Source organism: Eutrema salsugineum, unplaced genomic scaffold, assembly GCF_000478725.1.
Source record: "Eutrema salsugineum unplaced genomic scaffold, Eutsalg1_0 scaffold_2, whole genome shotgun sequence".
Taxonomy (NCBI): Eukaryota; Viridiplantae; Streptophyta; class Magnoliopsida; order Brassicales; family Brassicaceae; genus Eutrema; species Eutrema salsugineum.
The window spans coordinates 3,638,541-3,651,446 of record NW_006256829.1 but is presented as its reverse complement, the minus strand read 5'-3'; the positions used below and the strand labels follow the sequence as shown (position 1 = coordinate 3,651,446).

At 39.8% G+C, this 12,906-nt stretch overlaps 4 protein-coding genes across 5 annotated transcripts; 3 read left to right on the top strand and 1 right to left on the bottom strand.

Annotated features, from left to right (window-relative positions):
* The first annotated feature begins 393 nt into the window (after positions 1–393).
* Positions 394–4,480, top strand: LOC18019025 (disease resistance protein TAO1). Of its 2 annotated transcripts, none has more exons than XR_002899669.1 (4): positions 394–1,071; positions 1,196–1,754; positions 2,068–2,333; positions 2,443–2,753. XR_002899669.1 is itself a non-coding variant. In XM_006399563.2 (4 exons), exons 1-4 carry the CDS (start codon positions 452–454, stop codon positions 4,353–4,355), a joined length of 3,513 nt encoding a protein of 1,170 aa, XP_006399626.1. In that variant the 3' UTR covers positions 4,356–4,480. The 2 variants fall into 2 exon arrangements, 1 of the variants encoding a protein (XP_006399626.1); XM_006399563.2 differs by adding an exon at positions 2,925–4,480 and having other exon boundaries at positions 452–1,071; positions 1,196–2,333; positions 2,443–2,766.
* An 8-nt stretch (positions 4,481–4,488) lies between these two features.
* Positions 4,489–6,079, top strand: LOC18019024 (39S ribosomal protein L47, mitochondrial). Its single transcript, XM_024156808.1, has 4 exons — positions 4,489–4,672; positions 4,904–5,093; positions 5,438–5,595; positions 5,686–6,079. Exons 2-4 carry the CDS (start codon positions 4,922–4,924, stop codon positions 5,791–5,793), a joined length of 438 nt encoding a protein of 145 aa, XP_024012576.1. The 5' UTR covers positions 4,489–4,672; positions 4,904–4,921; the 3' UTR covers positions 5,794–6,079.
* Positions 6,080–6,112: 33 nt separating this feature from the next.
* Positions 6,113–10,197, bottom strand: LOC18019023 (WD repeat-containing protein 43). Its single transcript, XM_006399561.2, has 14 exons — positions 10,072–10,197; positions 9,680–9,776; positions 9,416–9,559; positions 9,194–9,309; positions 8,884–9,038; positions 8,625–8,713; positions 7,974–8,511; positions 7,619–7,753; positions 7,309–7,445; positions 7,124–7,203; positions 6,770–6,884; positions 6,613–6,687; positions 6,369–6,519; positions 6,113–6,281 (listed from the first exon to the last, which is right to left on the bottom strand). The coding sequence occupies exons 2-14, from the start codon at positions 9,767–9,769 to the stop codon at positions 6,256–6,258; spliced, it is 1,851 nt and encodes a 616-aa protein (XP_006399624.1). The 5' UTR covers positions 9,770–9,776; positions 10,072–10,197; the 3' UTR covers positions 6,113–6,255.
* Positions 10,198–10,872: 675 nt separating this feature from the next.
* Positions 10,873–12,743, top strand: LOC18019022 (NAC domain containing protein 50). Its single transcript, XM_006399560.1, has 4 exons — positions 10,873–11,104; positions 11,440–11,705; positions 11,870–12,037; positions 12,270–12,743. The coding sequence occupies exons 1-4, from the start codon at positions 10,873–10,875 to the stop codon at positions 12,741–12,743; spliced, it is 1,140 nt and encodes a 379-aa protein (XP_006399623.1).
* Positions 12,744–12,906: the final 163 nt, after the last annotated feature.

Here is a 12,906-nt window from a genome sequence, read left to right as displayed (position 1 = left end):
CACGATTTAGTAAACGAAGATGGTGTTTTAAATCTCGTCCATGCAAGTATTTTGATACTTTTGCGTTCCTTTATTAAATTCCAGGAAGCTCGGTTTTTTTTTATCTCTGGTTCTAGATTCTTTCGTTTGACTGTTTTGTTACAAAAAAAAAAAGGTTTGTTGTGTATTTTCTTGGATCTCATATTTCTAAGCTTCCTCTCTTGTAGGGACCTCTATGACTGTCGTTCTTGTAATTTTCTGTGAGGAAATGTTCAAGGAATTTTCTGTGAGGAAATATCAAGGAACCAGCAGCAAATTCAACTTTCCAAGTCAACGGAGTCAACGTTCTGTGTTCAATATAAACAAAGCCTCTTTATGATTTCTTCGTCCACATAGCTCCCTTTAAAGCTCTGTAATATTGACGACAAGAAAAAGCTCTGTAATATTGATCCTCTTTCCATCATACTAATTAATGGATTCTTCTTTTTTCCTTACCACTGTTGCTGCTGCAATAGGATGCTTTACCCTTTTGAGAAAACTCAGATTCCATCGAAAAGATAACAAAGAAAAGGATTCTTCTTTTTCTTCATCTCCTTCTCCTTCTTCTTCTTTGTCCCCTTCATCAGTTCCTCCACCTTCTTCTTCTCGCATCTGGACACACCATGTCTTTCCCAGCTTCCGCGGGGAAGATGTCCGCAGAGATTTTCTCAGTCACATTCAGATGGAGTTTCAAAGAAACGGAATCACTCCTTTCATTGATAATGAGATCAAAAGAGGAGAATCCATCGGTCCTGAGCTCATAAGGGCGATTAGAGGGTCTAAGATCGCAATCATCTTGCTCTCAAGGAACTACGCTTCTTCAAAATGGTGTCTTGACGAACTGGTGGAGATTATGAAGTGCAGAGAAGAGCTGGGTCAAACTGTGATGGCCATTTTCTACAAAGTGGATCCATCTGATGTTAAAAAGCTGACAGGAGATTTTGGTAGAGTCTTTAGAAAAACTTGTTCTGGTAAAAAAAAGGAGGACACTGAGAGATGGAGACAAGCTTTGGCAAAAGTGGCAACAATCGCTGGTTATCATTCAAACAACTGGTTCGTTCTTTTGATTCCCACTTGCTCTATACACTTGTAGCTTCCAAGAAATTCAATTTTTATTTAATGTATGTGATTTTTCCATGATTATTCTAATGGATGTATTTATATCCCCCATTGTTAGGGATAATGAAGTGGCCATGATCAAGAAAATCGCCACTGATATTTCGAACATGTTGAATAACTCCATATCATCAAGTGATTTCGACGGGTTAGTTGGGATGAGAGCTCATTTGGAAAAGATGGAACCATTGTTATGCCTAGAATCAGATGAGGTGAGGATGATTGGGATTTGGGGTCCTCCTGGGATTGGGAAGACCACGATCGCTAGAGTCGTATACCACCAACTCTCCAACAGCTTTCAACTGAGTGTCTTCATGGAAAACATCAAAGCAAACTATACAAGACCTTGTTCTGATGACTACAGCACGAAGTTGCAATTACAACAGCAGTTTATGTCTCGAATAACCAACCATAAGGATATGGAGGTTTCTCATTTGGGAGTTGTCCCAAATAGGTTGAAAGACAAGAAAGTTCTTGTCGTTCTTGATGGCGTGGACCAACTAGTACAACTAGATGCGATGGCGAAAGAGACTTGGTGGTTTGGTCCTGGGAGTCGAATTATCATTACAGCACAAGATCAAAGTCTTTTTAGAGCACATGGCATTAGCCATATATACAAGGTGGATTTCCCAGAAACTGATGAGGCTCTCCAAATCTTTTGTATGTATGCTTTTGGTCAAAAATCCCCTAAAGATGGTTTTGAGGAGCTAGCTTGGGAAGTCACAAAACTTGTTGGTAAACTCCCTTTAGGGCTAAGGGTTATGGGCTCCTACTTTCGGGGAATGTCCAAGCAAGAGTGGAAAAGTTCAATACCGAAGTTAAAGAGTAGCCTAAGCCCTGATATTCAAAGCATTTTGAAGTTCAGCTATGACGCTTTAGATGAGGAAGATAAAGATTTATTTCTTCATATAGCATGTTTTTTCAATCATGCAGAGATTGAGAGAATGGAAGCGTATCTTGGGAAGAAGTTCTTGGAAGTGAGGCAAAGGCTTAACGTCTTAGCTGAGAAATCTCTCATATCTATCGAGTGGCGGAAGAATTGGAGGCGTTCTGGGCACTCGTATTGGATAGATATGCATAGTTTGCTAGGACAACTTGGTAAGGATATTGTTCGTAAACAATCTATTGACGAGCCTGGACAGCGCCGGTTTTTGGTCGATAAAAGAGATATTTCTGAAGTACTGACTGATGATGCAGCAGTAAGTTTTGACATTAGTATTTGACTGCATTGCTACCTACAAATTCTGTTTATTTGACAACTAACCATCTCAACAATTTTTTGTTGTTGTCTGGTCCTTTTTTTTGCAGGGTGGTAAAAGTGTCATCGGCATAAATTGCTACTGCAACAGCGGAGATATCGATATAGATATAAGCGAGAGAGCCTTTGAAAGAATGACTAATCTCCAGTTTTTAAGATTAGACATTCACACATTCTGGGGTTCTAGCGCTCGTGGTCCTGGTCGCAACAAATTGCATCTACCGCGAGGTCTGAAATATATATCTCGTAAACTTCGATTCCTAGAGTGGAGATATTTCCCGATGAAATGTTTGCCTTCTGTTGTGAACGTGGAGTTCCTTGTCGAACTAATTCTGGCAGACAGCCAGCTTGAGAAGTTGTGGGAAGGAGTTAAAGTAAGTAATTTTGATTTATTTCGAATCTATCATTTTGTTTATTAGCAGAGTCTTTTTAACTCGAAAAAAAGCAGACTGATCTTGCCACTCCCGTTTTTGATTGGAAGGGTGTTTATGTGATGATTCTAATCGGTGTTTTTTGTTATTTGAATGTACAGTCGCTTCGAAATCTCAAGTGGATGGATTTGAGTAATTCTGTATACTTGAAGGAGCTTCCTGATCTCTCAACTGTCACTAACCTCAAGACACTGTATCTGAATGGCTGCTATAGCCTGGTGAAGCTCCCTTCCACCAATGGGTATACCTACAATCTGCAGGATTTGATTCTTACAAATTGCTCGAGTCTGACCAAACTCCCCTCCTCTATTGGGCATGCCACCAATCTCCAACGATTAAATCTCCGTAGATGCTCAAGTCTGTTGGAGCTGCCCGCCTCTATTGGAAATGCCACTAATCTAAAGGACTTGATCCTTAATTATTGCTCAAGTCTGGTGGAGCTGCCCGCCTCAATTGGGAATGCCACTAATCTAACTGTCTTGAACCTTGAACGTTGCTCAAGTCTGTTGGAGCTGCCCGCCTCAATTGGGAATGCCACTAATCTAACCGACTTGAACCTTGAACATTGCTCAAGTCTGGTGGAACTACCTTCTTCTATTGGAAATGCCACTAATCTAACCGACTTGAACCTTAGATATTGCTCAAGTCTGGTGGAACTACCTTCTTCTATTGGAAACCTTCACAAGTTGGAGAAACTGAGATTAAAAGGATGCTGTAAGCTAGAGGTTCTGCCCACCAACATCAACTTGGAATCTTTGGAGGTACTTGATCTCACGGATTGCTCGATGTTGAAAAGTTTTCCTGAGATTTCCACAAACGTTAAACGTCTCAGGCTCAGTGGAACAGCAATTGAACAAGTGCCTCCCTCGATCAGGTCGTGGCCTCGTCTTGCTGACTTCTCTATGTCGTACTTTGAAAACCTCAAGGAATTGCCTCATGCTCTTGAAAGAATCACACGGCTGGACTTGAGCAATACAGAAATACAAGAATTATCACTCCCACAGTTTACAGATTCCTTCTCAACGCTTGATGCAGAAAATTGCGAGTCCCTGGAGAGACTGGATTTCTCCTTTCTCAATCCAAGGATTCGTCTCAACTTCGGCAACTGCTTCAAACTGAATCAAGAAGCAAGAGACCTCATCATCCAGAGTAGAGGAGAAGCGGTCTTACCAGGTAGACAAGTGCCTCCGTACTTCACTCACCGGACCACTAGCGGGAATTCGTTAACAATTAAGTTGAAAGAGAGGCCTCTTCCTAAATCCATGAGATTTAAGGCTTGCATCTTGCTGGTTTATAAAGGTGACGATAATGAATATTCTCCTGATGATTACTTCCATTTAACGTATAGAGAAGGGACAAAGCCTATAAAACCGGTTTTAACAGAGCATCTGTACACATTCGAATTTGAAGCGAAGGTGACTTCGAGCGAGCTCGTCTTTGAGTTCCAAATGGAAAGAATTGATGTTCCTTCAGATAATAACGGTTGGAAGGTTGAAGCATGTGGGCTACTCCAACTCTTGGAGGTCCCTTGATGTTGTTGATGAGCACGATGACAGCTTGAGCAGTGGCCATGTTGGATGCAAAATTAACAATAATTTATCTCCGTTTATCTTTTTGCTCTGCCTTTTTGAATCACACTGTACAATATGTTCCTCTGTTTTTCACATTCAAAATCCGGTCTCTTTGGGATGTGTAGTTTATTCCAATATTGTTAAATCGTCAGGGGTAGAACTGGAAATTCTGTGAAACCCAGATTGTCTTCTTGCTCCACTGTTACAGTGTTAATAATGGAAAACCCTAGAATTAAGTCATTTCCGCTTAAACCCTGAACTCGCTTCTCTCAATTCAGGTTCATGTCTTTTCCGGTTTCCTCTTCTTATCGAAAATCTTAACTTTTTGCTGCCGACACATCTCAATTGATCGATCAATACTGTACATCACCAAAGTTCTTCCTCATTCTCCAATCTCGTTCTCTCTTTAATCTCTCCTTTCTGATTGTTTTTTTCCTTTGTATCTGAGTCTTTCTGGTTGTTGTTGATGATCTTTGGAGTTTCGGATTATATAAACTGAAACCTCGCAGGGACTGTTGTGTGAAACCATGTTTCTCACGCGATTTCTCGGGAGGAGATTCTTGGCGGCTGCATCCACGACCACGAGATCAGAGTCAACTTCTGCAGCAGCTGCCTCATCGATTCCAACAGCCAAAAACCCTCTCGAAGAGTTCTTCGAATTCGACAGAAGCCAAGACGAAGACAAACCTGTTGTCTACGGTGCGTTTTTTCATTCTTTCTCACTGTGTATTTTTTATCTTCTTACTATACATGCTTTCTTCAGATCGGCCCCGTAGCGTACTTGTGGATTGTTCATAGAATGTACTTTATTGAACGAGTACTTAAGGATCTCTGCTAAGGGAATGATTGTAACCAATTACATTTGAATGTTTTTGGTTCCTTTTTTTGATTACTCATGTAACACTATTGTCCCTCTTTGAGCATCTTTTTTTTTTTGGATTATGCGATGAAATATTTTGGAAGTTGTAATGTTAAAATTAAGGATTGTTTGTTTTGTTGATGGGGATTTTGAAGAACGTTTGTGACTATTTTTGGTGTTTTAGGCCGAGGTTGGAAAGCTTCAGAATTGCGTCTCAAGTCATGGGATGATCTTCAGAAGCTGTGGTATGTTCTTTTGAAAGAGAAGAACATGTTGATGACTCAGCGTCAGATGCTCCAAGCTCAGAACATGCAGTTTCCAAACCCTGAACGCATTCCCAAGGTAACACAATGCCGGCATTATCTCTCTCGTTTAGGTTTAAGTTGTTGAAGAATTGATGAATGTTCTGAAAAGAAATGTGAATCAATTTAGGTGAGGAGATCAATGTGCCGCATAAAGCATGTACTGACAGAGAGAGCAATTGAAGAACCGGATCCCAGAAGATTAGCCGAGATGAAAAGAATAATAAATGCTATGTGAATGTGACTCGAGCCGATTCGCAGAGGCTTTGGTACACTAATAAGTAACGTTTAGTGTTGAAGAGGCTGAAGAAGATTTGGCCTTTGTTCTTTGTACTGGTACATTGCTTGTGCTTGTCATGTTGCTGCTTGTAAGAGCGATGTGCACATTTTTTGTAAACCCATATGTTAAGCTCTTTGTCTTTGAACGTAATCCAACATCTAACGAGTAGAGAGCAAATAACAAAGTTTTGTTTCATCTGTAATATTTCATTATTATTGGAACTTCGTTCTGTGCCCAAATCATTTTTTAAGAAAAGTATTGCTTACTTGACGAAAAGAGATTTGTTTTGTTGGCATTAAAAAGGTAAATATCACTCTGTGCAATGAGTAAACACTCTTCGGCTCAAAAATACAAATTCTAGTAACTCAAAAAGACAAAAACGTGAGAAGAAGCAAAGCTCCTTTCTCTAATCTTCACACATTATATCTCCTCCATCAAGGTATCATCTGAAAGTAAAAACCGTAGGGCAAGATTTAGATAAAACATTTTGATCACAAACCAACATGCGGAAAAGTAACAAAAAAAACCATTACCTTTATCCTTTCCATCGTCGCTGCTTAATTCAGATTCATTATCATTCTCAGTATAGAAATGATCTTCAACATCTTCCTCCTCATCCTCACTTTCATCACTCTCTTGATCATGACCTGTTGTTTGACTCTGATTCCCTGCAGCTTTATTGATCTGCCATAAAAGAAAAGTTTTATTGAAAAGTAAATAGCCATGTATGCTAATTACCAAGTCGATAATTAATTAAGAAGATGATTGATATGTAACCTGGGCTGTAACAAGTTGTAAGCGACCAGATAACTGTAGTAATTGTTGAAGAGCTGTTCCTCGGGACTTGGTAATCTGGAAGAACAGTATAACATAGTTAAACCAAGCATATTTTACAGAACTAACCAAAATCTTTGGCTCAAGTCTTATCTCTTACGTTATGCAATGTATTAAGCAGCTGTTGTTTTTTTGGTTCTTGGGACATGATGTAATGACTGTGATTCACCATTATACTGTATATCCATGGAAGAAGATACTTCCCACCACATCCCCTGTTGAAATAAATGCAACTGTGTTAAGACCAAAGCACCAAGCAGATTTAAATATTTGTCGTAGCTGAAGAATAAACGAAAACGCTAATTTAGTAGAGAAGAACACTTTTCGGGGAAAAAGGTTAGAGAAGAACATTTGGGTTTTAAGCGCTAACTTATTTTCCAATGGTAAAAACTTCAATAGTAAGCACAGATGAGACAACTGCGTCTATAGCAAACGAGCAAAGCAGAAAACCAACCTTGTCTGCCACATAAGAACCAGAGCTTCTAGAGTCTTGAACGCAGTAGAGGGTGCCATTGACAAAACAGCAGACTTTAACTGCCAGTACAAAAATTAATGACTATGATTGGTAGATTCAAAGAAAAATCTCTACAGAAATATGTAAAAATGCCAAAGAACTGAGCATCCAGAAAGGAAAAATACCTTCTTTGGTGGTAGATAAGCCTCAAGATCAATTCCATCAACTACTGAAGCATAGGAAAGATTGCTTGATTCATCTGTACCTTTAAGTATCCCTAATGATCTCAACCTATCCTCCATGCTAAATGTTTCTACAAGATCTGAAATTTCAAAACAAAAAAGAATGAACAAAAAGGCCACAGCAGTTTTGACACTGAAGCATCTGTGTATATATATTAAAATAACCAAAACAATCAAACGATCTCCATTGGTATGATGATTGTGTTAATGAGAGGTCTGATAGTCAACTTCAGTACCGTGATGTAAAACTCACCCGCTTGACTTTGGTCAGCCATGTCTGTATCCTTATCAGATGAGTGTGGTTGTACACTCTTTTTCTCGTGCAGATCAGAAACTCTTGCAATTGGCAACAAAGCATCCTCCGCATGTGCACGATCTAGTGTTGTAACTATACAAATATAAAATCATAGTCAGCCATTGTTATTGACACCAAAGGAAGAGAAATGGAAATCGAAAGGAAGGGAAATGTTAAACAGTTAACACTACTGGAAATCTCAAATAAAATAATCAATTTGATTTTCGCAATACAATGATACAAAACAAACACAGCCTAATCAATATGTTGGAAGTTTCATGATTTAGTCAAGGGTATAGCCCATAGGAGATACCTTTATTTTGCACGCCTTGCCCCTTCTTGGACTTGGAAACTGACTGAGCTATGGGGAGAAGGATCCCATTCTTAGAGGCATTCAGCACCAGGTCGTTGCCAAACTGCAACACCATTTTCTGAAATGATGGTTTCACCAGCAATCCAGACGCAATAAATGCATGCGCAGAACCAGGCTTCAAAATGCCTTGTAATTTTGCAGCAAAGATTACAGGCAATGATCCCTTGTGACGTTTAAGCGAAGAATCTTCAGTTGCTAATGCGACTTTTGTAGGTTTTGCATTGCATAGTTCCTCAACATTCGATCCATACCAAAAATAACAGACCCCTATTTCTGAAATTGCCAAAACGTATAAACCTTTCTCATCAGTTTCACCCCAACTATCCACAAACACGGGAGGGTGTTCCAGGGCAAGGACACAGCTAGCTGACTGCTTCTTAGGACCATCTGTTTTCCACAGTGCAATATACCTTTCACCAACCGCAGATGAGAGGACGTATTTTCCATCCTCAGTAAAAGCCACACAACGCACACCTCCCTATATAACATTAAAAACCGTTAACCACCGTCTAATATTTGAAATAGAGGCAGCCTCCTAACAATAAAACATGGTAGATACAAATATTGCTGAAAAATAGTACAGGTACTCACTGGATGACCAGTAAACTTCTGTAATTTCTTGAGATCAGAGCAATTAAAAGTCTTCAACTGAGCAGATGCAGTGGCTAATATTTTTCCATCTACAATTAGGAGGAAACAAAACAAAGCAAAAACATTATCAGCTGGTAAGTACATGTCCCAGCTTATGCATGTTAACAGAACTTTCCCAACATTACTTATTGTAGGCTTTTCGACCATTCAAAAGATATTTGAAGAAACCAACGGAAGCAATACATCTCCAGAGACGCACCTGGTGAAACAGATAAAGACGAAACAGCTTTTGTTGAAGCTTTGAACTTTCTGATCAGATTTCCACTATGGGGATCAATTTCACAAACCATCCCATCTGCACCACCGGTGTATAAGCAGGAGGCCTTTGTAGAAGATGAAACAGCATTGACACCACTGAACAAGACAACAAACACATTGATAACTGTCAAAAACTCTACTGTGTAAAGGGGCTTCAAAGGGGGAAATATAACAGAGAATCGTAAAGAGAGTAACTACCTAGCCAGTGAGATAAACAAATAGTAGAATGTCAAGTTTACAAAGAATCTCACCCAGGATGACAGTCACTTATTCTCCACTTCAGCTGACCAGAAGCCACATCAAGTGCTAAAACATCTCCTCCACCAGTTCCTAATACCAATATGGAAGTTCCAAGTTTTCTCTTCTTCTGCAAATGACAAGAATTAAGTTTAGTTGTCAACATAAACAACGAATTCACAAACTAAATCTACGCCGCAAGGCGATAACAAAATAAATAAAAAAGGTATCTTTACCTTTTTCTCCAGGGACAACCATTTCATGCACGTATAATCAACCGAGAAGTGGCCTTTCCCAACCTTGGTATATATGTTGGTGCCTTCGGCAGATGCAATATCAGCAAACTCTGTTTGGACCTGACCCTTGACAGTGTCCCAAATCTATACAATGTCGAAAGAAATTACATTAATCAAAAAAAAATATTTCCTTTGAATAGAAAATCCCGACAAATTGAACAGGAATAAGAAATATGAGCCATAACAGAAGAAAACTAAAGGTACCTTGATACGGCCATCTCCGGTGCTAAGAGCGAGATAATCTAGAGCAGGACTGAAAGAAGTCAATACATCCCTAATGTTCACCAAATTCATCTTTCCCCTGTAAATCGTTTCACGCAAACAATCAAATACATGCGTACATAATACATACATTAGTATCACCAAACTGGAAAAAGATCCCGATTTTCATTTCTTCCTTATCAATCCACAACGAAAATCTACCTAATGAGTAAGAAATTAATGGATTTAGTGTATTCTAGTCCATGAAAAAGAAAACAAATTTCACACACAAACTGATTTCCGTTGAAAAAAATGCTTCACTAACTAAACCAATAGCTCCAAAACATGATAATTCAACTTAGAGATTAACAAGGAGCTAACCAGCTCACACATACCAGGCGCAGGAGACGGAGAAGAAAGAAGTGGATGTCAGAGAAATACAACTCCAGCAATGAATCTGTAGGCGGAAGAGGAGAAAGAGATAAAGAGAGAGTGAGCGCTCGGGAAGAAGAAGAAGGATGAAAAGAAGTAGATTAGGGTTTTTGAGAGGTTTTTCTCGTTATTTCTGGGGTTCGAAACGGCGAACGGGTTAGTCAAATTAATGGTTACGGGTTTAAGGAACTTTTATTTATCAACCGTAACTTTAACAAGTTGATAGACGGTCGAGATATGTTCGGAAATAAAAGGCCAATAATGGGCCTTAATAAAACCTCTGTAATCAATGTTGTTCCCGAATAGTGATTGGGCTTTAGTTAAGAAAATAAAAATCCAACTTATACGGAAAAGCTGGTCTCCTGATCTAGAAAAAAACCGCGGGAACCGACAAGTAAGTGTAACAGCCCGCTACTAGCGAGACAGTTTCTAGGGTTTCTAGTGAAGAATTATAGAGTACGAAATTAGAAAACTTAGAAATATGCATACTTATAAATAAATTAAATAAAAAAGAATTTGAAATATAGAAAACAAGAAATAGAAACGCGAATCCGAAATGGTAGTCGTTTATAAGACTGCGAAAGAAACCAACTTTCTTGCGATCTAAGCTACTCTTTTCTAGGGCTTATCGTTTCTTTCTTGCTCCTCCGTGAAATCTAAAACCCATCTATCAACTCTTTCTGTTCGTCTCTACTCGAGAGAGAGAGAGAGAGAGGCGCATTGTGATACAGGAACAAGTACGGATTTTAGTGAGTCGCGACTACATGACTGATCGGGCTTTGCCGGCGTCGGAGACAGTTCCGACGACTGCGAGGGGTAATGATGCTGCGGCGGTGACATCGTTCGGACCTGGCTTCCGATTTCATCCAAGCGATGAAGAACTCATTAGCTACTACTTGACGAAGAAGGTTAAGGATCCGAGTCAGAGCAAACCCATGAGTTTCGATTGGATTGGGGAAGTCGATGTTTACAAGCACGATCCCTCTGACTTACCAGGTTCTCTTGATTTCTCCGGGTTTAATCTTCCTCTGTTTCTTGACTTTTGATTTTGGGATTCTTCTGTTTTAGATTTCGTCTTCTAATCAATATGTTTTGTGTGAGTAATCTAACTCTCTCTCTCTAAGAGATAGGGTTTTTAGCTCAAAGGGTTCTGGGAATTTTCTGCTGTAGATTTCTTGGCTTTTGCATTTGCTATTCTTAAGTTAAACTGTCAAACAATCAAGATTGACTCTTTAATGCGTCAAAAACGAGCTTATGTCGTGTTCTGGAATTGGTTGCAGGAAATGCAATTTGAGGTTAAGTCTTTTAAGTAGATTTTGTATTTGTTTCAGGGCATTCGAAGCTGAAGACAAAGGACCAAGAATGGTTCTTCTTCAGTTCCTTGGAAAAGAGGTACATAAACAGTGATCGAATGAACCGAGCAACAAAGGAAGGCTACTGGAAAAAAACTGGAAGGGACAGAAAAATCAAGAGCGGACAAAAGCTAATCGGTATGATCAAGAGTCTTGTGTTTCACCGTGGCCGTGCTCCAAATTGTCTGCGAACCAATTGGGTGATGCATGAGTATCGCCTCGTTGAAAACAAGCAAGGCCTTGAGGTGAATCATTCTCTCTCTCTCTCTCTCTCTCTCTCTCTCTCTCTCCCTCTCTCTCTCTCTCTCTCTCTCTAAGATTCTCTTGGATGTCACTTGAGCTGTGGATTGGATCATCTCTTTTGATTCTGGATTCAGCCTAACCTGTGACTTTGTATTTACGGATGCAGACAGATGCGTATGTGCTGTGCAGACTGTTCCGCAAGGGAAACGACTTGGGACCTGGTGGCTGCATATATGCGCCCTTCTCGGAACAAGATTGGGATGATGATGTTGATGGTGGAAGAGCTCCTGTTCCAAGCGTTGTGCAGGCCAATAGAAGCAACGAGATTCCTCAGGTTTGTTGCTTCTCACTACTCTGTTTTTATTTTTGCAGAAAACGTTTAAAAGCTAGACTTATGCAAACTCTGTGTTCCAAGTGTTGTTCCTGTTTAGTTAAGTCCATTGAGAGAGATTTTCATGGTTTTTTTGTTTTTTGAGATTACTGTGATAAGGCGAAGCATTTCGGTTATTCAATCAAGATTTGTTTTAGTTCATTGAATTCTCATGTAACTGTTAGTTTTGTTATAGGAAAACCACTCGCAGAGCAAGAGCCTCATTGACCTCAACGAGCCCGCCTACTTTGAGATCCATGACGATCCAAAAATAGTTGATCAGGACGATAATAATGAGCCACTGACGCAAGCACTTTGTGTCGTCAACAAAGAAGTTCCATTTCCTCTCATGATCAAATACAAACGCAAGCGCCAAATCGACTCTATTGGAAGCTACAATAACTCAAGCCAAACCACTCATCAGAACCATTGTTCCTCCACGCTGGAAGTGAGCGAACCAGAACCAGTTGCTAAAATGGTACCTACAAGTTCCTCCTCCACCGAGCTGATCAACCATTTGCAGAAGGAGAAGCAACAGATGGCTGTGGAGGGAGAGACGTATAAGCTTCAGATGACGAATGCAGAAATGACGATAAGCTTTCTTCAGGCAGAGATTAATAAACTGCGTGTGGAAAATGAGGAGCTGAAGAAGAGCAACAGCAACAAGTGACAATGCTCTTAAAAGGACACAACAACAACAAAAAAGGCGCCCAGTTATGTTGTCTCAGGTTTCTTCTATCTATTGTACTTATGTAGCTTACGTTTCCATGGAGTCTTTAGAGACGAAGTTAGTCTTCTGAGCTATGTGGATCTATTGGGAACTATGGGAATCT

Excerpts from the sequence above, each read along its gene's own strand:
- LOC18019025 (XM_006399563.2), top strand. The coding sequence starts at position 452 with ATGGATTCTTCTTTTTTCCTTACCACTGTTGCTGCTGCAATAGGATGC. Across the intron at positions 2,334-2,442 it reads TACTGACTGATGATGCAGCA|GGTGGTAAAAGTGTCATCGG; the intron begins GTAAGTTTTGAC and ends TTTTTTTTGCAG. Across the intron at positions 2,767-2,924 it reads AGTTGTGGGAAGGAGTTAAA|TCGCTTCGAAATCTCAAGTG; the intron begins GTAAGTAATTTT and ends TTGAATGTACAG.
- LOC18019024 (XM_024156808.1), top strand. The coding sequence starts at position 4,922 with ATGTTTCTCACGCGATTTCTCGGGAGGAGATTCTTGGCGGCTGCATCC. Across the intron at positions 5,094-5,437 it reads AGACAAACCTGTTGTCTACG|GCCGAGGTTGGAAAGCTTCA; the intron begins GTGCGTTTTTTC and ends TTGGTGTTTTAG. Across the intron at positions 5,596-5,685 it reads ACCCTGAACGCATTCCCAAG|GTGAGGAGATCAATGTGCCG; the intron begins GTAACACAATGC and ends GAATCAATTTAG.
- LOC18019023 (XM_006399561.2), bottom strand. The coding sequence starts at position 9,769 with ATGAATTTGGTGAACATTAGGGATGTATTGACTTCTTTCAGTCCTGCT. Across the intron at positions 8,714-8,883 it reads GTCTTTATCTGTTTCACCAG|ATGGAAAAATATTAGCCACT; the intron begins GTGCGTCTCTGG and ends TCCTAATTGTAG. Across the intron at positions 7,204-7,308 it reads CTTATCTACCACCAAAGAAG|TTAAAGTCTGCTGTTTTGTC; the intron begins GTATTTTTCCTT and ends TTGTACTGGCAG.
- LOC18019022 (XM_006399560.1), top strand. The coding sequence starts at position 10,873 with ATGACTGATCGGGCTTTGCCGGCGTCGGAGACAGTTCCGACGACTGCG. Across the intron at positions 11,105-11,439 it reads CGATCCCTCTGACTTACCAG|GGCATTCGAAGCTGAAGACA; the intron begins GTTCTCTTGATT and ends TATTTGTTTCAG. Across the intron at positions 11,706-11,869 it reads AAAACAAGCAAGGCCTTGAG|ACAGATGCGTATGTGCTGTG; the intron begins GTGAATCATTCT and ends TTACGGATGCAG.